Raw genomic sequence first — 25,952 nt, 5'->3', positions numbered from 1 at the left:
TTTCTGTTCATGTATCATAGTTTTATTGAGCTCTGAGGAGTGTGTAAACATGTTGGTGCTGAGCACTGAGCAGGCTGCCCGGCATGACTGGAAGATCGAGAAAAGTCAGATTGAGCCATGTTAAAGGTCAGTGTGCATCAGGACTTTGGCTTTCTTCATGTTTTTGATTACTGTTGAGAAAGAAAGGACAAATTAGGAGAAAGACCATAAATAATTTGCCCTGCCGACAAAAAGGCACGCTGCAAAAATGTCACATAACATTTACGTGACAACAAACTTTGATATATTCATTAAAATAAATCAGGATGTGCAGCTACTTAAGTTCTAAAAATAATATGAAAATGATCATTTCAAGGACCTCTTCTTTTGTGTAGTTAATTCACTTACAAGCCAACTAATATTCAATTCTCGAAGATTCGATGACTTACAATAAGATTACTATTATCTATTTCTTGATGATAATACTCCTTGCAGGTAAGACCTGAATACTACCTGGCACTGCTCCATTCAAACCCATGACTTTCTGGTTGGGGAGGCATTTGTGTCAAACACTGAGTCACATCGCCAACCAAAATCTTATCATGTGTCATTGCAGTGTCAATCTGTTGGTCCACCACTCTGGTCCAAACCGAAATATCTCATCTACAACTGAATGGATTGCCATGTAATTTGGTACATGTATTCATGGTCGCCAGAGGGTGAATCCACATAACTTTAGCAAAGCCCTGAGTTTTCCACATGTGCTACCAGAAGGTCAGAGTTTTCACTATCTAGCAGTAAAATATCTAGGTGGAGTGGGAGGGGATTTAGTTAAGATACTCGTGATCCCCTGAAGTTGAATCTCAATGACTTTATTGTCCCTGTTACTTTTCATCGAGCACCATCAGCAGATCACACTTTCAATGTGCTCTGTCCATCAGAAAGGGAAGTCTAATAATTACGCTCAGACTATAGTCTTAATAATGACATAACTGAATGAGATGTAAGCCATCTGAAGCACCATTACTATCAGTAGAATGTGACAGGCTGAACAGATGAACTTAAGATGAACTTGTGTGCAACAAAAGACCAAAACTTGAAATGAGATGTTTTTGTCTTGAAAGTTTGAAACAGAATATGTGTCAAAACACACTGGAAGATCTCTAAAAGACGTGTTTCTTGTATCTAGATAAATATAACCCCAAATAAGACAGAATTGCCAATTAAGACAAGGCAAGTGACGCTGACTTGAATTCAGTCAAACTGCCTTTGCAGAGTCTGCACTTTCTGATCCAGGCCAAACTCAAAACAAGTCAGGTTAGATTTTAATTCTACAACACAAAATGCAGGTGTGGTTTGTTTTCACCTCAGGGTGCTCAACTACAGTAAGTGTTCAACGTATGCTGTGTGAATAGGTGTTTCTATTATTTTGCCTTGGCACAAATTAAATGGTGAACACATTTTTACAAACATGTCTTGGAAGCAGAGCTGCAGTTTTCTGAAGCCCAGAGGAGCTTTCTATTATGAAGTCCATAGCGAGTTAGCCTATCCTTAAGGTTTAAAGCACAGTAGTTAGTCTGATTGCCTTCCAGGTTGAAATACCTCAATGTATTAAATCTTTTTTTTCAAGACCCAGTGAGCTCATTTACATGAGACAACTGGACAAAAAACTATATATAACCAAAACTACATTCCTCATTCTCTGAGACAACTGGCCAAAAAAGTTTATATAACCAAAACTTCATTCTCCAAATTGGAAACAAGGATGTGTTGAAAATGGCACAGTATCTCTAGAAGCAGTCAGAGCACAGCAGCTGTAATACTTCTCCCACCTCCTTAATGCCCTCCTGCTGAAACCTAAAACCTGCCTCCCTCTATAACATCGATGCAGCCTCCTGTTTTCTCTGTCAGACCCATTTCATACTAAAAGTTTGCCATCACTGTCAAAATATGGAGGGAGGAAGATCAGCAGGGGCTCAGTCTATCTTCATGCTGCTGACAGATAAGGTGTGCGGCAGAAAGAGTGTACGGTCACTCACAGAATGTCATGTCGCTGGGCTCGTAGGTGTAGCCGAAGTTCCCGTACTTTCCTTTAATGTCTGTGCGCACAGTCCTGGATGGATCTGCAGAAAGACATGTCACACACACACACACACACACACACACACACACACACACACACACACACACACACACATACATACATAGTTAAACATCAGCATTATCTGATCATTAACTGTATGGCTATTACTGCCATTCATTTTGTTAACTGCTTGTGTTTCTGTAACAGTCATTAAGAGCAACTAGTGGTGAAAATATGAAGTTTAAAATAAAGCAAGGATGTGTGAAAGACAGAGAGGCTAACAGGCGACAGGTGTCCGTTTCAGTGAGAAGCCATGTGGTGACATCTCAGCCAAATGAGTGGTTATTTGGGACTGAGTGTAAAAACTGAATATCTGGCCCTAGTTTCCCCAACTCTTCCCACACCATCATTAAGAATACATAACTACTGACTCTGTTAGCCAGTATTCCTTCTCATCAGTGCCATGTCTATGCCGTCTGTTCTGCTCCAATCTGTATATTCAGCTAAAAAGACATAAAAGCGACTGTGAGATCTTTTTTTAGCGACTCAAAACGATGCAAAAATCAGTTCTGAGAATTTTCAAACAAACCCTTATTTGGGTTTGAATTGTGTTGAGCTCATTACATGGAAAATGATCCCAAAGAGTTAAGAAAGAGAGAGGATGGACTGTCTGATGGACTCTCAAAGGACCCACTAAAATGGAAGTAAATATGATTATTAGACTAAAATGTATTAATGAATTCTAAATTATGATAAATGGTGTGAGTATTTACCGACAAAGAGGATTCTGGGAACATAGTAGCCATCAGGGGCCATATTCTTGTCCGTGGTCTCTACCTGTAAAAAACACATTAAGTACATTTCTAGAACAAAGAACATGTGTCCGGTTGCAAAATCTACTTGTACTAAGAACTCTATATCCACTACAGCTATCCAATATCAACACAATACCTCTTTATATCAGTCACTCAGTCTACATTTTTCATTACTACTTGCTGCAATGTCTACACGAGTACACTGTTTTAAACTGAAATAAGATTTCGTCATACAAGCCCACTGCACTCACCAGCAGGTTGAGCATGATGAAATCATCTCTGGCCATTCTCTGGATCGTCTTTTGAGCAACAAACGCCTTCTTCAGAGCTGTTGAAATAAATTAGTTTATCTTAGATTTATGATTTGAAAAAATAAGTGGTTTTAAAGTATGCGTTATAGTGATGGCAAAAACTTCTAGCCCATGCACTTTACCTTTTTACTTTTTCACAAACACAGATGAAGCATGGCTAGTTAGGAACAAGTTTTGCACATGTGATGTCTTCTTGCCAAAGATCATACAATGTAATACGCTTTGAATATATGAAACCCAACTTAGTTAAATTGTCCTCAAATAGTACAATGGAGTCAGGGACCGACCTGAGTAATGATGAGTGCTGGTATGTTATTCATGGCATTTGTGGCATTCAAAGGCAGGCTGTAAAATATTCTGCTTCTCTCCTTATACCTAATTTAAGTCAAAAGTAAAAGCCAGACTTTTCCCCTGTAGGCGGTCTTTATTGTTCATGTGTTAAGAAACGCCCGTGGAGACTTCCACTGAGCTTACACTCAGGAAACCAGCTGTGTGATTAATGAACAAGATTCTAATCTATTTTCATAGCCTGCTTGGGCCTGCTTGGCAGGTATTAAGGAATGCACCCATTGTGATGCCCACAAAACCAAGCCCAAATCAGGGTGAGAAGGACAGTGCATGATGTGCAAGCCTATGTTTCTTTACATTCTTTTTTTTTGTTTTCCAGCTGTAATATACCAGAGTGACTACTGTACCTTGACAGTGCGGGCAGTCCTCTTGATGATGGATGACCATCAGAGGCTTCTGACTGTGGGAGCAAAACCACAGAGAAAGACAACTTAACACATTCCTCAACACAATAACCACAATGATGGGTGTGAATGCAGTATTACACAACGTCATCCCTGAGAAATCAAGTTTCATATGGAAGAATTTAAAGGGATAATGACAAATAAAATGTCATTTAAGTTTCTGTATTCCATCAGTCATAGATCAAATCTGCATTATACATTATTTTAATCCCAACTTTAACCATTGGGTCACTTCATCATCCTTATGGCCACATTAGGTTGAAACTATAGCACGCTCACAGATTGCATACAAAAAGGCTCCAATCCAATCTTGAGAATACAGATGAACAAAATGAAGCACACATATTGCACTTTCACATTTACATTCTGTTTTCACAATCAAAACTCATATCCAAACAGAATCAACAACTATTCAAGGCTTGGATCAAGGTGTAGAGGGTGTAGATTCTTACGTTTCAACCATCTTTGAAAGGCCCTCTTCATAAGTTTCCACCCAATTAATACCGTCCCCCCATCCTGCAAGACAAAACGGCAATGAAGTTAACAGCAATGTGTGGTACACTTCTCTGTGGTTCCATTATATTAATTGAATCACTGGCAATTCAAATTCAGGACTTATTTGTGAAAACTAGCAAACTCAAGCTCACAGATATAAATTCAGTAGTTCAGTAATTCTTAAAATAGAAAAATAAAATCTCCCACCTCTTGCAAGGGACTGAGCTTTCTTGCTAATTTTTTTCTGTTGTCCGGCACCAGCACAGACACCAAGGAACAAAGCCAACAAGACCCAACGAAGCATCACTTCCTGTCCTTTGAGAGACCTGCAATGGCAGTTAGATTAAGCTGAAAATCAGCGAGACGTTCACCTGAGAGACTTTTATGCTGCTGGCCCACTGCTATCACAGGTTTTACTTACAACATGCTTTACCGGTGGTTCATGTTTGCTTCTGCAAAGACAACTCACCAAACAAGCTTGACAAGGCTGAGATTCCCTCGGCTGTGTGTGCAGTAGAAACAAACAGATGAGAGATAATTAAACATCATAATATAGAAGCTTCTACTTCACTGTTTCTGACTTTGTATTATTTCTACAAAAATGGATACATCACAGAAACATTATTATAACTTTAAAAAACATTAGTGCCTAAAAGTATCACTAGTTATATGCAACAAGTTTCATGAAGCTATTATATCAAGGTATGATAAAAAACACTGGCAATTATTCAAGTATTTCTCTCTGCTGACATTGCATATAGTAGATTTCTTACCTCAACGGCACAGAGCAACAAGCATCTGAGCCTGTCCTTCTGTATCCCTTCCCTTTTGTCAGATGTGTGTTCTCTTAACTGAACTCACCAGACAGGTATATCAAAGTTGTGCTCTCTATGTGAAGAAGACTTATTATTCGTTGAATCATGTACATTGTCTGAATTGCTGGAACTGAGATACAGAGAGATAGAGACTGATTTATAGCCTAGCAGTCATGCATTTATGGACTGTTGGGGGATCTGGCTCAAAAAGGCCCATTCAGCTTTCCATAAACAGAAGCATTTCCTTATACTCATCATATCTGATTTGTCCTTCTACCCAAACAGAGAGTAAGTTAATACTGCAAGAGTTTTTACTCATACTGTCCCTTTCCCATGTACAGTATCTATCTATCTATCTATCTATCTATCTATCTATCTATCTATCTATCTATCTATCTATCTAATCTACAGCTTTGTTGCAGATTGTTAGCTGTTGCTATGGCCACAAGCAGCGCTTAGCAACCATAACCCTCTGCGCAGGCGCAGTCTTCGTTAATGATGCACTGTGGGATTGCTGTATATTGACATGGCAACCAGGCGACAGAGCCACCAAGTTGTTTTTACTCCATATTAGTTTTTTGCCGTCGCTTCTGCGTGTAAACGTCTTAGCTTTACTTTCGACCGCTGCCATGAATGGGGCAGTGGTAAAGAAGACCCAGGACACGCTGGGCAAAGTGATAAAGAAGCCGCCTCTCACAGAGAAACTGCTTAGCAAGCCGCCGTTTCGATACCTTCATGATATCTTCAGTGAGGTGAGACTGACATGCTAACGCTATGCTAACGTTAGCAACCTGGCGTCCGTTTAACTAACTCTATGAGCCATTGTTGCCCATATTTATGAAAAAGCTAAGGCCAACTTCACCTATGTAATTTAAAAACACAGACAAGCTAGCCAGTTACCTCGCTAACATAACAGCTTTAGCATGAACAATGCTAACCAAATAAGTTAGCTAACGTTAACTTTAATTTCGCAGTAACATTACTGCCTCTGCAGCTTTTCACAAGCTATCAATCCGTCTGTCGTACGAATAAGGTTGGCCAAGCAGCTCACTCCTTATGGTCGACCATTAACCAAAGAAATAATTGCTAACGTTCATTGAAAATTCAAAATGAGGTGGCCTTAGAAGTTTAAAAAGTGAGTTAGCACGTAAGCTAGCTAGCCGTGTCTACGGCGTCGTCTTGTTGCTAGGCACGACCAGAGCACACACAGGGATCAACAAACCAATTTTATCCACTATAAGCTAAATACAGTGACATTTGTAAGTACTAAGTTGGTTAAATTTGTCTGGTTCTTCGAATCCGTCGCGCTGAGCTCACCAATGCTTAGCAGCTTATTGCAGCTGGGCTGTCTGATAACACCTACGGCTATTAAGGCTTACCTTGTGTCATAATTTATAGCTATGTATGTGTACAACAGTGTTACCGTTTTTGATTCTGTTTTTGTTATTCAAAGCTGCTTGCAAAGTTAAGACACACACATGTGAGCACGTTACAGATATACTTGAAACCTTGAGTCCCTTTTGGAAAGGCTGATGAGAAGCTTAGTGATGTACTTCACGGTTAAATGTCTGATTCCTTGGCAGTTGGTATCTGTTTAGCCACAGCAGCTGTTCAGGTACAAACTGGGGTCAGCTACTACTTACCAATCAACCTTTTGCTTTCATATACTCCTTGTACAGCATGGAGATAGTATACTCCTTGTGGACTGGATGAGTTAGCTGATATAAAGAAAGTTGTCTTTCGCAGATAGAGAATTTAGATATAACATGCCCCTTTTCCTCAACAAAAAGCATTAACTAAGTGGTTCCTGAATAAGGTTAAAACAAAACTTGTGTTGGTATTTAATTTCATAATATCTGAAAGCTGAGTAGTGACTACTGCACCGTCTAATTTATTGATGTTATCAAGACTGAACTTGGAATTCATACAATTGCCAAGTTATAAACTCCAAAAAATCTGAGCAGTTAAAGGCCAGGTAACATGGATGAAATAGATGTGGTACCAGAAATATAGGTGTTGCATAAAATAACACAGGAAAGACTGCATCAACTCTGTTGCCCACTTTGTTGTTAGTGCCCTGAGCTTGTAACTTATTTCCATTCTGCTGTAGAAAAATTTCATGTGAAATCAAAGTCTAATCTGATCTGTATTATGAAAACACTTTTTCTCAACTGCATTTTCTCTGTTTTTCACGGCCAACATTTTACACACATCAGAATCCTTTGACACAAGGTGTCAAGCACAGTAAAATCTGTTTCACTTTTCTAAACAGAAGTGAGATCTCATTCTCACTCTCCACCTGTTGAGTAGTTTAATATTTCACTGCAGGTCATGTATATTTGATAAAGGGAAGCGTGTCGGCATGTGTGAGTCCCTTCCTCTGATTAGCCACTTAAAGCTAATGCTGTCATATAGTTGCCTAATAGTTGTTTACGTAATATGTAACAGTTCAAATTGCAAATTATCTGACAACTAAATGTGCAACCTTTACCTCTCACCACTTTCAGATCATCAGGACCACAGGTTTTTTGAAAGGCCTGTATGAGGAAAATGACATGAAGTCAGATAACGTTAAGGTAAGCTGATCACACTCTGTCTCCACGTGGTTAAACTTTCGTAACCGCTGGTCTCCTGATGCACAAAACTGATATCACTATTCACTGGTTGACAGTGTTCCCTTCACGCTAATTTGTCTCTGTTAATGTGCTTGATTGTGTACAGAATATGTTTTTATGTCCTAAGCAGCAGCTTTATTTTTGCATGAGATCACGTGTGCGTTACATGGGACAGTCTGAAGGCGTCTGTGTGGGAGTAACTCTACACGCTGCCTCTGTGACTTACTGAGTGAGAGGATCTGGCAGGACATGACTTCGATGGCCTGCCAAGGTGTCAGAACTCAAGTCTGCTGTTTGAGAGCTGACCCCAAGTCGATACTGGATAGAAAGATGCTAGGTTTTGATAAATGTCACTGCTCGAAACTAGATGCCTTACATCAGGCATGCTACTTGAATTAAATTGTGTCAGTTTGCGGTTGTTGTACGTTGGTGACATTTAACATTCTGTGAACTACTAACAGATTTGTAAAATCACTATAAAAATGACGATCTGTTGGTTATTTATGACTGATTCGGGTAGATTTGAGAGGAGTGCATGACAGTAGTCTAGTCTGTTAGAGGTAAAAGCATCTATTAGTCTCTCTGTGTTGCTTGGAGAGAGAAATGATCTCACTGTGGCTGCGTTTTTTAGATCAATAAGAACAGATCAGCTGACATACCCTACCTGGGCCTTAAAGTTTAGTTCTAAGTCAATGATGACACCAAAGTTTCATGTTTGTTGGCTCAGGATGAATTCCGTGTCCAGGTTCTCTTTCTTAGAACCTTTAACTAATAGTTCACTTTCATCTTTGTTCAGCTGGGTCATCCAGGATAACACTGTGTGCTTATTCCTATTAACTACAGGTCCTTATATTACACCGTTGGCAGGCTTGTCAGATGCAGCAGGTTGATAGACCAGAAGGACCGCTTAGCTGGGTCATTTATGTGGAATAGGGTCTGTTTTATTTACATGCATACAAAAATGCAATAATTAAATCAAAGGAGGAGGGGGTATTTGTTCTTTATTTTGTGTCAGCAGTCCTTGTTGTAAATCCAGGTTTTGCATTTCCTCTTTTTTGCTGCCTTACAAAAGCCAGCATGTTATTCATTGGCCCAAGAAAGTAGTTGAATCAGTCAGTTATGCACAACTTTGCAAAATTTCTGCATGTCTGGGGTAACCTGTGTTGAACCTTGAAAGGTTGTGCACATCTCAAGGGTTTAATCATTCTAAACTAGACTGGAAAATAATTCTCACAGGAGTTCCTTTACTTTCACAACCACATCCCATCTTGTATCTCTCCTGCCCACTCACCTGTACCTCATCATATCGTTATTTCTTTCTAGGATAAGGACTCTAAAATAGTCTTCCTCCAGAAGGCAATAGATGTCGTGATGCTGGTGAGCGGTGAGCCCCTGGCGGCAAAGCCAGCACGCATTGTGGCCGGCCATGAGCCCGAGAAAACCAATGAGCTGCTGCAGGCCATTGCCAAGTGCTGCATCAACAAGGTCCGTGTTCCTGGGATAATACACACACACACACGCTGAAAAGCTGAATGGGAAATCGAAAACGCTCCCTTACTCTCCAGTTTTCCAGTGTCTCCAGTTCATTCACTGATCATATTTTCTGTTATTTGGAGAAACACTACAATGATGGCGCTACATAAAAAAGAAGATTCAGTGTGTGTTATTTTTCACATCAAAATATTTTACTCATGGGAGAATTGTCTAGCTGCCTCAGGGAGACTTTTGAAATATTTTAATTGAACCCTGGAGATGGAGTGTAAACAGATGAGCTGGTGCCAGGGGATAGTGATGTCAGGTAGAATGTGTGTATTCCTCTCTGATCTCAGGCAGCATTTTTGCTGTTGCCGTTTTGAAGACATCTGGTTACAATTGTAATAGAAATACTTCAGGTTTTTCAACTGTGATACATTTAGTGAAGCTAAATCAACCAGACAAGTCAGCTGGTCAAATATGTGCTACATGCTTGCTGATAAATCCAATAAAAAAAATGCCACCCTCCTTGTTAAATACTCAAACAACCATTAATATTAGTCATTAATTCTATAACTGTATTAAACTGAATGGTTCTCCTGCACTTGATTTACAGATGTCCAGTGATGATGCAGTAAAGCGAGTGCTTGCTGGAGAAAAAGTGGACATAAAAACCAAGGCCAGCACCTCCAGGTCCCAGGACAAGGAAAACAGGGAGGGACGTGAACGTCATCTGGATAGAGAGGTGAGAGTCCTTAGAACACTTAAGTTATGGAATTACACGGTACTCAATCCTACATTTGGTGGAAAATGTACTGTCTGTGTTAACATCAGAGATGGGGGACTCGAGTCACATGACTTGACTTGAGTCAGGCTCGAGAAGACTTGGCTTTAAAGCAATATTAAAAGCACACTCCACCTAATGGAGGCTTATGGTGCCCCAGATTCAAATGTCCAAAAATACATAATTGAAACCACAAAATATCTCCATACTACTCATCCGTAGTGATCCAAGTGTCCTGAAGCCCCGACATGAAAGGTTGTTTGGAAAAATGTCATTTGAGCCTCGTTGTAGCCTGTAGCTCTAACTGCCTCTCTGTACACTGCGTTCACGTGTGCGCTTGCGCAAGACTGTGAGACATGGAAACCTCGTTCATGTGTGTGTGCTTGCTTTCGCTGGTCTTGCGCTGGCTGGTTGGTGCAGCCTGGACCCAAATGTTTTTGTTGCCATTTGCGGAGCCTGGGCTGCCTACAGAGACCGGACATTTTCATAGCATATTCAAAAGGCCATGTAGCTAGTGGCTCATGAGGAGATGTTTGCTGTATGTGACATATGACTTGACTTGTGACTCGCTTGACCTGAGTAATGACTCGACTTGACTTGCTTGAGATTTGAGTTATTTATTTTTTTAAAAATGCGACAATATGTATTAATGGACATTTACATGTAAATGCACGAGATTATAGCCAGGTGGCTAATTTCCATCTTCAGTCCCATTGACTTATAGCAGGGACTTGACTTGACTTGCTTGATTTTCTCCACAACTAACTTGGGACTTGCTTGAGACTTGAAGGTAAAGACTTGAGACTTGCTTGTGAGTTGCACATGTGTGACTTTCCCCCATGTCTTGTTAACATATAGCTAGAGATGATCAAATGCTGAGTTCACCAATATGTAGACGTAGCTGACATAAAGTCCTTACCCTTTGTGTTGGCATGAAATATTCCAGGAGAAGAAAAAGATTACAGAGCGCAGTGGGAGCCGGGACCAGAAGGACCCAGACCAGCCCAAAGAACAGGAGAGTCGACGCAGAGATGGGGAGAAAGAGCACCAACGCGACAGGGAGCGCTCTGACAAGCACCACCGCAGTGAACAGGACCACCACGCCAAAGACCGCGACAAGGACAAGAGCCGTGACCGGGATCGAGACAAGGATAAAGACAAAGGACGAGTCAAAGACAGGGACAAGGAGAAAGACAGAGAGAGGGATCGAGAAAGGGATAAAGACAGGGAGAAGGACAAAGGCAGAGAGAAGACGAGAGATAGGGATTCTCACAGAGACCGGGAAAGAGACAAAGACAAACGAAGAGACAGAGACAAAGACCGGGAGAAAGAGAGAGAGCGACACAAAGAGGGGGAAGAGAGGAAAAAAAGTGGAGACAGCAAGGTATGCCCCTTTGTCCTTTTAACCCCACTCATGTCTTAAATGTTACCAACAACTGCCACTATTTACATTCCGTGTGTATTTGTTTGCTTAGGCCAGAGTATCAGAGGAGCCACAGCAGAAACCCAGCCCTGAGCCCAGCAAAACAGCCAAATCCGTGCCAGTAGTAAGTTCTGCCCATAGAAAACTCACACAATATAATGTCTAACATTGGGGCCATTAGATTTTCTCATCTGTAATTGGGTGTAGCAGAGTTCCCTGTATGTCAAGTCAGCCAGTTAAGGAAACATAGAGTTGGTCACTGATTTCACATGTTCAATTAAACTTGACTTTTCATGCAACTTGTTTTCTATGTTTTTACATTGTGCCTATTATTCTTGAAAGGAACCAGATGATGAGGTATTCAACCCTGCAGAAACTTTTTTTTTTTTTTTTTTTAGAACATTAGAGCTATACAGTATATTGCATTTTAGTGTTATGTAGTGACCATTGCAATGTCCTGGGGGTGGCTGGCTACTTGGTTTAGTGTTAATTTGGGCTATAGTGTATAGCTGATCATCTTATGATCTGTATAACTGATAATGTGGCTGTTAAGTGCACAGTGTAATGCTGTGCTCTTTGCCTGTGCAGACTGCAGAAGCAGTTGAGAACCAGGTAAGAACTCAATCTGCAATTCACCATTTATCTCCATTGCCAGTTTTGCTTTGCTGCTCTTTCAACATGCCAGTGCCATTGTATTTTTAGTATGACACTTAAGGATATATTTATTGGTAGTCTAAGTCATATTGTATTTTTTTGTTTGGCTGGTACTGGATTTGAACAGCACTGTAGGCTGATCCTACTACCGCACTTCCCTCTTCTTGTTTTCTAATTTAGATTTTTTGTATTTTTCATGGAGAGGACTGTCTGTGTGCGTGGTTTAAAAGTTATTTTTTCACGTTTATTGGTGCTTAATAGTGCCGCAAAATACTTGAGTGTACTCCAAGCCTACCAAAGAGAATGATGATGAATGGGTATGACAGGTCTTCTCTATATTATTCTTGTCCTAAAATTGGATCTTTCTCCATTTTGTCTTTGTGTCTCTCACAGCCTGATAGTCCAGCTAGAATACCCAGGCCCTCATCTGCCAAAGGGCAGAGGCGGAGACCCAAGATTGGAGGTCAAGGTAACACCCTCCCATATCTCCCAGCACCCTATTTTAATCACCTACACCAGTGAGGCATATCTCACATAGTTAATACAGATGTCTAAAATAACTTCACTTTAATCATTGACAGAAGGGATTTTTACCATGTCCAAATTAGTTTTACAGTTGACAGCTTTCTATTTGCACTCAACTTGTCCAATAAAATCACTTAGTAGTTTCCTCAGGGGGAGGTAGCAGTGACTCATCAGGATTAATGTTGGCAGAAACAAACGCTTTATAGTGCTGACTGGAAGAAAACATTTTCCAAAAAACAACACCCTAAAAATATTTCAAAGATACACAGCCTACTGGTTCATGTGTTTATCATACTCTGTACTTGTGTGTCACCATGCTATTAATATTTTTTATGGATGTATTAGAGAGAAAACTTACAATGACTTGTCTTTTTCTGTTCTCCAACAGATGAATCTGACAGCGAGGGAGGTAAATGTTCTCTTTCTTATCTCTCTTGTGCAGTTGCATGCAAAAAAGAGGAGAATATTGAGGTTTTAACATTCACTTAAGAATTTTCCTTGTGGAAATGGTGTCAACGTGACAGGAAAGTTGGTGCACTTAATCTAAAATGCATTTCAGGGATTCCCATGGTAGGATTCTATAACTGACAAATAACATATTGAAAATGATCACTCACATAAATACCAAATAAGCCATATTTGGTATGGTTTTTACCTCAGCACACTGCAATCTCAGTATTAAAAGCACAAGGCATGAAATGAATGATTTTCTAATCTGAGTCAGGGATGACAAAGAAGTGTCTTCCCTATAATGTCAGAGTGCTCCTTTGGGTTTAGGCTTCACAGTGACTCAGTGTGGGTGCAATCACTCACTGAGTGACTCAGTCACACACAGTGATTAAGGATAATGATATTCTTTGTTCTAATGTCTGAGCAAGTCAGTCAAGTTTATTTGTAGAGGCCAATATTAGTGCTTCAAAGGCTTTCAATAGCAACAGTTCCCAACCCAGCCCAAACTTACCGAGAAGACAAGGAGAAATTTTTCAAAAGAAAAAAACCTTAGCACAGAGGGAAGAAGGAAGAAATCTCAGGAGATGTGAAACAAAGAGACATTCCCTCTCCTTTCACAAGAAGGTGAAGGCATTGAATACTGTTGGAGCTGTAGTTGGGAAAAAGAGATTAGCAAAACTAAAGAAAAAGTTAAAAATTCCAGAAAAATTAAGACTTAAAGGTAGGATCTGGAGGATTTCCAAACAAAACAAAATATAGACATATACAAATGAAATCCTGCTTAATCATCACCTATGGACTTCTACTCATGTGTGGTGGTGTCTCTGTTTGCAGAGCTCCTGCCCTTTAACTGTATTTAGATGTTTTTGTGAGCTCGGACTGCTTCTGGGCGGAGATTTCCCCAGCCAATGAGAGAGCGCAGGTGCCGTGCCCGAGCGTGCACCAGCGCAAGCCTTGCCTGAACCTCTTCTGTGAAGCCTTCTTCTGTACCTCCAGGCTCTGTACACCTGGGAGAGTTGAGCCTGATAGGAGGGGCCAAATTTGAATGTGTGTTTACAAACAGCAACTGGAAAATCCTCCAGACTCTACCTTTAAGTCTAACAGGATAAAATCCATTTATAGGCCAAATGGCTGGTCTTCCCATTAATCCCACATTTCCTGCTTAAATTCTAAAGTACATGAAGGAATGTGTGGAGTTTTAGAAGAAGCACTTAACAATCAGCATGGGTTGGAGTTAAATGTGAGGAGGCTACAGCTGAAGTTACATGGCTGAATTTACGTGTCCTTTGCTATGGTGTTATGAACTAGCTTTGTCAGAGTGGTAGCATTTAGCTGAGAGAAGGACACTGGTATGTTCTTGTTATAAATGTGTGTACTACTTAATTGTCAGCGTTCATCATGCAAAGGACAGGCCTAATCCTCTCTATGCTGAGCTGACTACAAGTTATTGCTGTCCTTTAACAGACGGAGATGCTCTGTTGGCCCAGAGACCTGTTCCCCCGGAAAATGGAGATGCTGCAGGCTCCTCAGCACCATCCGACATGGCCTCCAGGTCTGTGCAGTCTATCCTGAACCTTCACTCATTTTGCAAACACTAATTAAACGTTACTCTTAATCAACAAAAAAAACACAGGTTTGTCACATACAAAAATCTCACTTCCACTTCTTAAGCTTTCAGGGGCCGTTCACATGCCGCATTTTTAGCGCTCTTAAATTCATTGTTTTCAATGTAGCCACGCAGCAGGTGTCCTCAAAGCCAGAGCAGCACTGTTGCAGGCGTTACAGAGTGCTTATTTTCCAGGGTGCGATGGTTACACCCTGAGATCAACAAGTTCAACTTTTGGAATGCAGCAGTACACACCGCATATCATGATGAGCAACAACCAATCACAGCTGACTGATATCTTTCTGTTCTTCTGTAAAGTCTGTGGTAAATATGGAAGGTCAGCTATGCTCTCAGGATTTCAGGTAAAGAGGCTACGATACCGTACTTGTTAAGGTTTCTCAGCAACCTCAGACGCAACCTGCCACCGCGGTCTTGAAAGCTGGCTTGATAAAGGCCAGCACCTGACCTTGGCGTTTTTGGTTAAAGACGCAACATGTGTACAGCCTCTTACATCTGTCAAACATCAACACAACACAAATGAATTGACACCTGAACAAAATCTAATGCAATATTGCACAATATCCATGAAATAAATACATTTATGGCATTTATGAGAATGTTGAGCTGCTAATTAAATTATGTGAGAATTTCTGAGGGTGTAGTACAAATGTTATTGCATTGCTTTATTTATTTGACATTTAGGGTAGTTTTGCTTATGAAACTTCAGTCTGCTCTTGTGCCTGATCTAGGATCAGCTCCATTAGATGAGACATTTAAGTAGGTGCCCTTTAATTTGGATAATTATGAATGTTCTATTCTTTGACTGACTAATAGTAGCAACGGATTTGGTGGTCAGCTGTGTCATAGTTGTTTTACTGTTATTGATATTGTGAATGTTTACTGTTCCAAGCAACAGTTGTCATCCTGAAATCTGAATGACTCAGTGTAGCTGTCACAAAGCGAACATTTGGCAAATCACAGAGAGCTGTTAACAGAGGATTTGGCTTGTAAAAGAAGTCAAGAAACATAGCTCATGAAACAAAACAAGAAGTACTTTTATGAGTGCAAACATATTTAGGCCCAAAATGGTTAGTTTAACAGCTTATTGTCTTTTCAACCCACAGCAACAGGCGAATACCACGGCCCAGTAGTGCTCGTCCAGCACCTCCCCGAGTCAAGAAGCAGGAGAGTTACTCTGATGTGACCCCAGCTGAGAGGTGACTTAACTACTCATATTCATCAATGTGTCATTTTAACACCATGAAATACGGACTTTTACATACATGCATTCAAGCATTGTCCACAGAAATTAGCCATTCACTTGAGCATCTCTTAAATCTAAATCTTCAACATAATTGATGAAGGGCCTCCATATATTCACAAATACATGCTCTTTAACCTTTTATATGTAGGTTATCCTCTCTATTGGAAGGATTGATAACATCCATCTTATCCATTAAGTAGACATTGTCACTGTGAACACAAATTTAGTCTCTGCCGGCGGGAGAGATAGATCATTACCTTAGTACATTATAACTTATAGCAAGTGGAACAAGTCTAACCTGTCAACAGTCGTATTGGATAAAATTGTTCACAACATGGCATGTGCCTCTCCTTATAAGCTATCTAAGTTCTAAGTCTAGAAATGAGTCAAGCTCTTTGTCTGTCTTCCAGGCTGTCCAGTGCCAAGCCCTCAGCACCAGTCATCATGGATGGAAAGAGGCTGTCGGAAGATGAGGAGGATGAAGATGAGCAATTTCTTGTGGAGGAGGCAGTACCTCCACCTTCAGATGCTCCTGAGATGGAGGTGGTAAGTGACCTGAACAGCGAGTTGTTCAAATGCCAAGTGAAAGTTTTGGATAGTTATCTATTATTTTTTTCTATTACAGATGCCTGCACAAGAACTCGACAGTGAAGACAAACATGGTACATGTTGTATTTTTGTTTGTCTCTTTTAAGTTCCCCCGTATTTCTTATTTTAGAAGAGCAATATTGCCACATTTTCTCTTGATTCTCTTTGAGAAATTAGAACCTTAACTATTCCTCTCATTGTTTTCCTCACTGTAGGTGGCCTTGTGAAAAAGATCCTTGAGACCAAGAAAGACTATGAACTGTCCCCATCTGCCCCCAAATCTAAAGAACAGGTATGTACAGTTACAGTAGTAGTAGTTCTCCACTAGAGGGCAGCATCAGCTCATTCTCTACAGCTCATTCTTATCAGTGACTCAGAACACACATTAAATCTCACCATCAGTTCTATGAACCACTCTTTCTGGAAGCGTTGCTCTCCAGGGCAAACGTTTCAACCGCAGTGAAAGGCCCAGTGCAATACTGGATATTATCAAAAGAATGATATAAACAAATGGAGTGTAGAGGTGTAATTGCACCGCCTTGAAACCACAGAAATGTTCCCCCTCACTGAGGCCGAGGGGCTAATAACCAGAAGTATGGCCTCTAACAGACCACACACAATTAATACACACATCAAGATGTCTGGAGCAAAATGAGCTTGTTTTCTGGTGTTGCTCAATATCTTAGGTATGCTTATTTTATTCTGATTACAGACCTCTCTGTTCTGTGTGCAGTTTGAGAGTATCTGCCATCTTGGGAAATATCGTTTAGAGCGATCTTGTTCTGACTGTTCTCACTCCTTCCCCTTGTGTGAATGTGTTTGTTCAAAAAACACACAATACATAACCAGTTTGAGGTTTTTAAGTCCTGTATTTTGTTGTAAATGCCCTCCATTAAAACCCTGCTGCACACAGTTGTCAGGTTTTCTTGTTAAGTTCCTTCTTTCTCATATTTTCTATTGGATTTAGACTTTAAATTAGACAAGATAAACCTTTTTTTTCCAAGGTGAAGCATTACTGCTGTTGCTCATACATTCCCCTCTGTCAGCATATTTATCAGCCAGAGAGAGAGAGAGCCGTCTTTCATCATTATTTGGAGTGTGAATCAGTGTGAAGGTTACAGTTTGGTCTGTCGTCCATGGTGTGAGGTGGCGTACGCTGTCTGCTTTGGGTGGTCCTCTTCACTGAAGCATACTCTCCCAGCATCCCCTCCTAGCTGACCACCCTGACTCTGATGGATGCACTGTTTTGGACTGTCATTCATGCGTAAAGGCCCCCGATCTATCCCCTCCTAACTTCGGCTTCAGACGTTGTCCCTCGTAACTCACACCTGAAGTTGTCTCAGCTTAGTCACCAGTGAACTGAAATAGCTTGACAGGGATTTGTATTTAACCAACTTCACGCGTGTGTTAAATGCAATTTTTAAATGTCTTTACCCACCTCAACACTTCCCTTCAAAAAATTAAACAAACCAAAAACACAGGCAAAATAGCAGAGCTCTTTGTGTAACATGAGCATAGCCCTGTAGAGTTTAAACTAATTTTCCTAATGGAGCCTCCTCAGTTTTCAGGGGTACCAAACCTTCATTTCAGAGTGTCTTGAATGGTCTGCACCGGCAGCTTATTCCAGGTATGTCTGCACATAGGTTCAGTCCGCCCCTCCGTGATTATTGGCCTTGCCTCGTCAGCTGTATAAAGAACTGTAATGACTTCCTTCCTGACATGAAAGGGTGGAGAGGTCAGCTTAATGGAGTCGTTTTTTTCTTGTAATCACGCCAAAACACGCAGGGTTAAAAAATGTAAATATTGAGCTTCCTCATTCTATGTGGTATGACGGGTTTGGAATTTCAGCCACTGCTATTTGTTTTCTTAAAATGCCAGTGTTTATCAAAACACTGCGTCGGAATGAGTCACAAACCGTCCTGATTTAAGATCTGACATCATGTTCAGTTCAAAAATGTTAGCCTTAGGACCATTTTGTATATTTTATGAAAATCCAGTCTATATGTTATTGCCCCCATCGAAATTTATGTTCTTAGTCATTTTTGAATTAATTCTGCTATTGTTAATGCCAGTGCCTAGCTGCCCCATTGCTGTTCAGATGTAAATAAAGGGAATTCCTAAACAGTCAAATGATTGTGTTTTGCCATGTCCCACCACAGTGTGTGTGACTGAAGAATTTGCTGTATATTTATGGGGATGCCCTTCCTCATGACCCCTCGGCCGTATTGTATATTATTCCAAGATAGTTCTCTTTTTATTTAGACAAAATCTGCCCCTTGCAGCAGCTGCGTTTTCATAAGAATTTTTTGTGTACTCTTTCCCCCCTGTTCTTTACCCCCATCAAATTAGCCTTGATGAAGGTTTGTAATGTATAAATAAACCCTGTGGCATACAAATGGATGGCTGTTGAGTGAGAGTCACGGAGGAGAAGGGCCAGAATACTCTCTGCAGAATTGTCAAGAAAATAAATACTCCTCTCTGCAGACCTCTGTGTCTCTATAAACATCCAGCGTTTTTTGTGGAAACATAAGGAAATGGCCCTGTGGCATTCCATTAGTCATATTACTTTTGTAGAGGTCATATTGACTTGTTAGAGGAATTTGGTCAGGTTTATGAGGAGTACCTACCTGAAGCATCCACAGTTATCAGACCAGACCTCAAGCTCAACAGCATAGCCATGATCAGAAGTCATATCTGCAAGGCATTTAAAATGGCTTTTTCTCCCTATGAGAATATTTGAATAATGGGCCACCTTTTTTAAAACACAGTTTCCATTTTCAGTCACTGCAGCGGTCCCTTTGGAAGTTTCCTTTCAGTTCACCCTGTAGCCTAGGGTGATGATCTCAGTTGTCTCCCCAAGGGGCTACAGTGACCCTGCAACAACATCCTGTAACCTCAGCAGCCGTAAGCTTTTCTCTTCACCTCACTGAGTTCGAGCTATTTTTATGATCTAGGAAGACTTTTGAATGGCCCTCTATGAAAAAATGGTGAGGAAGCCCATAAACAACATCCAGAGCCAGTTCTCATTCTATGCTTTGCTCCCTGGCTCACCTCTCAGGTCTTCTACAGGAACACTTTGTTAAAAATCATTGGGACGCACCTCAGTGTCTTCAAACGGTCACCGGTAGCCAGTAGAATTGTTTCCAAAAGCTCTAAAGTTGCTGCACAGGACTTCAATCAACTATGTGTCCTTTGACAAATCGGTTTTTTTTTCTCTTATTTGTGTGTGTGATGATAAAAGAGCAGTTCACTTGAGTTCATGAAGAGTTTCTCTGGCAACTGACTTGCTGTGCCACAACCTGCTATAATCACTAAAATTTGTCAGCTTGATCGTGGGCAAAGCAGCTCTAATGAGAGGTTTGAACATGTGTCTCTCATCCTCCTGTTTTGACCAAAGGGAATCTGATTAATGAATGAATGAAGCCTCTCTCCTTATGATGGAAGCTAATCTCTCGCTGTTAGCTAGCGTCTAAATTATTGCTTTCCTTGCTAATGATACCCTAGAGGTTGCTCCGCTGCTGACAGGTTCTGTGCGTGCACGCTGTTTTTCTCGTCACTGAAGAATGTCTTTTTCTTGCCTCAGAAAATCCCTACAAGCAGTCCATAAATCACATATTTGCACGCATTTGCTAATTAAGCTGATTAGGCATGTGATGACTGGGCGCATTTCACGTTACAATGTTACAATACATCCATGATCATTTTATTCTGCTGGCTCTCTTTTGAAGTCGACCTAAGCTGAGAGTTTGTAGTGTAAGTGAATTATGTTGCTGTCCAACAACATAAAAGCTTATGAAAACAAAATTTAAGAATTATTGTGTGTGCTTCCACAAGATAGATAAGGCTTAATCTATAAGACAATACTGTATAAAACACCTCCTCTTATTAGTCCACCTGCCCTTTTTAGCGCCAGCTGAATGCTGTGTCTTCCCCATTGCCCGAGGCTTTCATCACTGTCTGAGATAATGGGAAAACCTGCCTTGTCTCCACCCCTTCCTCCTCTCTCACCTCCTACTCCTCTGCGGTCACCACGTCTAAATATTGTTCTGTGATCTGGGTGAGAAAAAGGAAAACTAGGAGCACACAGGTCTCGTAGACCCCGACAGAGACCTCCATAAAGCTGTGATTTATATCCACCTGGACAGAGTGCACACGAACCAGGGGTCATGTTTTCACGCCAAGTTTTTTATTTTCCAACAGAGAAGTAGAGGGGGAGGGGCCAGGTTGCAAGGGGACGGCAAATAGAATGAAGCCACAGGTCCTGTCTGGGCCGCGCAGACCAAACCGCAGCCAGGCAGGCCGAATGAGCCGTAGAGTGTTTGTCTAGCTGCACGGTTCACAGCGCCCAGTGGAAAGCCACCCACCTTGTTAGGGGACCACTGAGCCAAGGCGTTTCAACCCTCACACTCTCAAACCACCACAAATAGGTAACAAAGAGTGAGGTTGTCAGAAATTTGTACTTGCTTCCTGTAAAAGACACGACGGCAAACAGTTATGTTTGATGTCATTTCTGCAGTGTGGTCTTGTCTAGTCAAAGTGCCTTTTCAAATTGTAATTACTGAGCTGTTTGGTTTGTTTTCAGAGGCAGCTTGATAAGGGAAATGTTACGTGTGCCAGCTATGCCAAGCATATGTGACAGATTGTGTGTTTTGAAGAGGAAGCTGTCATTTAGTTTATACACTATCACAAATATGTCTGCTGCCTCATTTGGGCAGGTGCTCCCATCTGTGGAGCCAAACAGTATAAATTGGGCCAAGAGTTGAACTTGAAAGGAGGCATAAGTGTAGTAGTTGTTACTCAATACTGTAGTAAAATAACCCCACTGCCACAGCCTGTTACTAAAATAAACAAGACTTAAAGACAGAGAGAGCAGAGGGACTATGTGTGTCCACTGTATGCTTGGTGTATGTGTGTGAGCGTGTGTGTGTGTGGCTTTAGGGTTGCGATACAGAGTACTTTGGCATTACACACACACACACTCTGAGGCCTTGCGAAGCCCAGCTGAGCAAACATCCTTGGATTTGCTCCCTGCCAAGGGAGGTCCTTCCCTGATACCTTCCCTCCTATTCGCCATCAAGGGACTGAGAGTAATTTGGATATGGTGACACCCCCCCCCCCCCCCCCAACCACACTCCATACACTGGAGGCCTTCATCAACCAGTACCCCAACTTTGGCCAACACAATTCAGCCGCACGTTTGATCTTTATATATACAGCTAGGTTGGTAGAATTCCTGCCTAACATTTTTAGCCTTGAAATCCTAAACCACTAAATGCAGCCTTGCTCTGGCTCTGGGCATTTGAGACTTTGCTGGCAAAGGTAGAATTCCTAAAGAGGGTTTATTATGTTTTGGTCTAGGGACACACAAGTGTTTTTAGCGTGCTTTGTATGTTCATACAGCTGTTTCATACAGCGTTCAGTTTAAATCATGCAGATGGAATGAAAACATTAAGACTTTGATGTAGAAGAACTCGCTCGTGAAATTTAATCAGTCATCCTCGAATGCCAACATTACGCTCCTCGAATTTTATTTAATGTTCATATTCTTTGTAAGTCTGCAGCACCACAGATTTAATTCCTCCAAACCTCACCCATTGTATTCACCAACTTCACTTTCAGAATGTGGTGTCTGAAGCGGCGCGGAAGAAAGAGCGTGACATGGTGACGCGGGAGATAGAGCGGCTCCGCTCATCCATCCAGACAGTGTGCCGTAGCACGCTGCCTTTGGGGAAGATCATGGACTACATACAGGAGGACATGGACGCCATGCAGGCTGAACTGCACACCTGGCGGCGGGAGAACAAAGAGCACGCACAGGCCTTGCTGCAGGAGCAGAGGTAGGGTTGGCACATACACAACACACTAAAAAGTGTAGTACTAGCACAGCTATACAGACTCAAATTCTCATTAAAAGTGCTGCAGTTTCACAAGAAAATTCCTATCAATTTCTGTTACACTTGTACCATCTACCTTTTTTTCTTTTAAAACACAGGTTATATGTGGATGTACTCACACTGTCATTTTAAATATTATGTGACATGCATTGTTATACTTCTGTTATCTTGAATTAATAGTGTTAAGCATCTCTGATGTGGCTGCTTGAGTAACATTTTGTTACGGCTAAGTGTTTCGTTACTGTATTTTCTGGACACTATGGTTAATTTCTCAACCTGTTTTCATATTATTGCATGTAAACAATTAATAATCCCCTCTGTGTTTTACTGCAGGGCAACGGACAGAGCAGTGGAGCCTCTCAAGTCAGAACTAGCCGAGCTGGAGCAGCTGATCAAGGACCAGCAGGACAAGATCTGTGCTGTAAAGTCCAACATACTGAAGAATGAAGAGAAGATCCAGAAGATGGTGACTGGAGTCAACTTCTCCTCCAGAGCCTGAAGTGAGCAACATGATCTACAGAGGAAAACTGAAAATGCACTGAAGATTTAGGGATGAACAGTGTCTCATTCTGAATAATGGTAAGACCATTTTTTGCTGGAGATGATGAGGGGCAGGACCAAACACTGCACTTTTAGGGATTTTATCAGCAAAGGAGATGGATCCAAACATATCAGACACCATCAGTCAGATATTGGTAAATAAAAGCTTTATTTGATGGTTTGGAGGTCTGACTAACATCTACTTTGACTGACAGATGAATGAATTAATAAATAAAAAATATCTTCCTGTTGTGCACACTAACAACCCATTCGTTTACCCCTTTTCTGTAATGGTGCCTTTGTGGAATGGGCCAGTGCACAGGTGATGACTTGAAAGTTAGATTAGGTAGTTGTATTTAATGCAGGGTGAGTTCATCTAAAGCCCTACATATTCCAAACTGAACAACAAGGCATGGTAGTTTGATTTGCAATTGAAAATTGAAATTTCAAGTTTATTTAAAGTGTGGCACATTTTGTTGCCATTGCCTCACTTCTTATTTTTCCTGGCTGAGAGGACTTTGGACTGATGCACTGCAGCGTAGGGGACGTGCAGCTGTATTGGACTAGTAAGCAAGATTGTTATAATAATTACATCTGCTATAGTGGTGTCGGACTAGCTGCACAACAGTAATTAAATATTCTCGTGTCACACTCAACTGGCTGATCACAGGAGTAAAGTTTCTAGTGCTTGCATGCAGAAATCTAGGGCTTATGTCCTGATGATCTGTTTTTACATGTCATACAGATTTTTTCGTTTTCTTCTAAACCTTTTTCTTCAAGCTTCCTCCATCAATCTATGCTCCCTGAAAAATAGATTTATACTGTTTTCAGCAACCTTTTCCTGTGCTTACAACAACCGTATCCCATCTTGTAAAAACCTACACACACACAATACCTGTATGTTAGTTCACTGCTCCACTTTTGAAGCACTGCTGCACTTTCACAGAGTGATAAGGGGAGGTGTACCTTCAAGTTGTTTTAACTTTTTGGAAAGAAAGAAAGCAGTGTTGAAATTCTTTCTTTTATTTTTTTAGAAGGCAGGTTATCTTATAAAACTTTACCCAGGCACACCCACGTAATGTACTTTCAGGGAAACATAAGCGTATATCCATTATTTCTGCAGTGAGCAAACAGGACAGCTACCATCATGGAGGTCACTCCACTCTGTTTGTACTGTAGGGTTTGCCAAATTGCTTCTTTGTGTGTGTGTGTGTGTGTGTGTGTGTGTAATATAGTAATATTTTTCCTAGCCCCTTTTGAGACTTAGAGAATTGTGCTTTACAGATGTAGCTACTATGAGATATGAAGCAATACTAGATAGTAGAGATGTGAGACTGAAAGTAACCACTGTCCCAGTTTTCCTCAAAATTCCAATAATGCCATCCATATGTGAATAAAATACAGTAAAACAAAACAAGCAGACAAGTCAGCCATGGTTCCACAGTGGCCTATCTCACTCTGAATGAAAATGCAGTTATCATATTTAAGTAATAGCACCAATGTAAGTTTACATTGTCGTGTCTACTTGTACATGTGCAGTTGCTACCTCTGTTAGTTTTACTGCAGATATAGACTGCCTGTGTTTACAGGAAGTTATATTAAAAAATGAAAAAAACTATGACATTCTGGTTGATGAATGTAATCCATATTTTCAAAAATGTGTTTTTATAATGTCCAGTTGTACAAAACTATTTTTCCTGGATGTGAATGTGATGACCATACACACTATAGTTAGACTCTCTCCTCTCTGCACTTCCACTGCCTCGTCAGAGCCAATGGCTACCAATATGACAGGTGGCACAACATCTCAATACAGCTATAAACTGTTGGGCTGTTGGGTAGAACAGACAGCCAGTAGTGCCAGTGGGCAGAATGTAGAGCTTCTGATTGGTTTGTTTGGACTGTTCATGGGCATCAACGGCCACGGGAAAGAAAAGGCAAATTACACTGATAGATCTTTACAAATGGGGCACAGTGCTTCAGTGGGGAATATCTGCATTAATGCTGTTCATTTGACTGATGTGTTTCAGAGCAGCAGTTAAAATGTACTCTCATTTAGTCTGATTTACTCTATTTTTATATCAGTATTATATTAAGTCCATTAAATATAATGTAACCTGTTGAAAAGTCAAATTTAAATAAAATCATTCAAACAAAAGGAGAACCTGCATGATCATACGTCTGATATGTCTTATGAAAGGACAGTGTACACTGTAAACTATTTGTATCATATCCTGAGTTTCTCTTTAAACTGTATATTATGTATATGTGAAGATTGTATCATAGTTCAAATAATTCTATACTTTTGTAGTGGAGTGAATAAATGGTGACATTGCAATAAATACTTGTTTCCTCTTCTTCTTTTTAAAGAGTCAACGAGGAGTAGTGACTGATGTTGAGAGGAGTTACGAGAAATTTACGGACTCAAAGTCAAGTTGGCCTTATAATGGAAACTTAATGAGAGGTCTGGATTGCTTGAGTTACATTATGAGCGAAATGATGAATGACCGTGGTCTGTGATTTTGACAAGTTCATGTGAAGTCCTTGTGGTGTCTGGCACGGCCAAGTCACACTCTCAATGAGTCCCGTTTCTTTTGAAGCCCAGTCCGACATGACAGAAGTGAAACGTTTAACTTTATTTTTAAGACCCTCAAGTAACATTAGCAGCAACTTTTCTCTGGCGAGCCAAGAAACAGCTGCAACACACACAAAGCACATTAGGAAGCCGCTTTAACAGCTATTAGGCGAGATTTGGACGGAGCACTTGTGATGCAAGTTGGAGATTTATCCGAAGGCCCCTGGCAGAAGGCGTGGACAAAAGACGCTGGCCCCAGTCTCAACAGGTGGATTAGAATAAGACTACAGCACAATCCAAGGAAAGGACAG

At 40.8% G+C, this 25,952-nt stretch overlaps 2 protein-coding genes across 5 annotated transcripts in view; one reads left to right on the top strand and one right to left on the bottom strand.

The window, feature by feature from the left end:
* The window catches only part of agr1 (anterior gradient 1), a 97,862-nt gene continuing 71,910 nt past the window's right edge, over positions 1-25,952 (bottom strand). Inside the window, exons 1-9 of one of the 3 annotated variants that reach the window (XM_049594650.1) lie at positions 5,209-5,292; positions 4,905-4,937; positions 4,643-4,761; positions 4,393-4,456; positions 3,884-3,936; positions 3,129-3,205; positions 2,836-2,899; positions 2,019-2,102; positions 1-170 (exon numbers count right to left, since the gene is read on the bottom strand). In XM_049594650.1, the coding sequence (XP_049450607.1) occupies positions 121-170; positions 2,019-2,102; positions 2,836-2,899; positions 3,129-3,205; positions 3,884-3,936; positions 4,393-4,456; positions 4,643-4,739 (489 nt within the window). In that variant the 5' untranslated portion in view covers positions 4,740-4,761; positions 4,905-4,937; positions 5,209-5,292 and the 3' untranslated portion in view covers positions 1-120. Of the gene's footprint in view, positions 171-2,018; positions 2,103-2,835; positions 2,900-3,128; positions 3,206-3,883; positions 3,937-4,392; positions 4,457-4,642; positions 4,762-4,856; positions 4,938-5,208; positions 5,293-25,952 lie in introns of those variants that run through there. The other 2 variants (XM_049594649.1, XM_049594651.1) reach the window with 2 other exon arrangements.
* On the top strand, positions 5,742-25,408 carry traf3ip1 (TNF receptor-associated factor 3 interacting protein 1). Of its 2 annotated transcripts, XM_049594635.1 has the most exons (16): positions 5,742-6,002; positions 7,758-7,826; positions 9,189-9,350; positions 9,955-10,083; positions 11,069-11,506; positions 11,598-11,669; positions 12,134-12,157; positions 12,593-12,668; positions 13,113-13,133; positions 14,639-14,726; positions 15,905-15,997; positions 16,455-16,590; positions 16,670-16,706; positions 16,848-16,924; positions 22,252-22,469; positions 22,860-25,408. In XM_049594635.1, the coding sequence occupies exons 1-16, from the start codon at positions 5,880-5,882 to the stop codon at positions 23,023-23,025; spliced, it is 1,929 nt and encodes a 642-aa protein (XP_049450592.1). In that variant the 5' UTR covers positions 5,742-5,879; the 3' UTR covers positions 23,026-25,408. The 2 variants fall into 2 exon arrangements, with proteins under 2 accessions (XP_049450592.1, XP_049450593.1); XM_049594636.1 differs by lacking the exon at positions 12,134-12,157.

The sequence above is a fragment of the Epinephelus fuscoguttatus genome, linkage group LG13 (genome assembly GCF_011397635.1).
Source record: "Epinephelus fuscoguttatus linkage group LG13, E.fuscoguttatus.final_Chr_v1".
Lineage (NCBI taxonomy): Eukaryota > Metazoa > Chordata > Actinopteri > Perciformes > Serranidae > Epinephelus > Epinephelus fuscoguttatus.
This window is presented reverse-complemented; position numbering and strand designations above follow the sequence as displayed.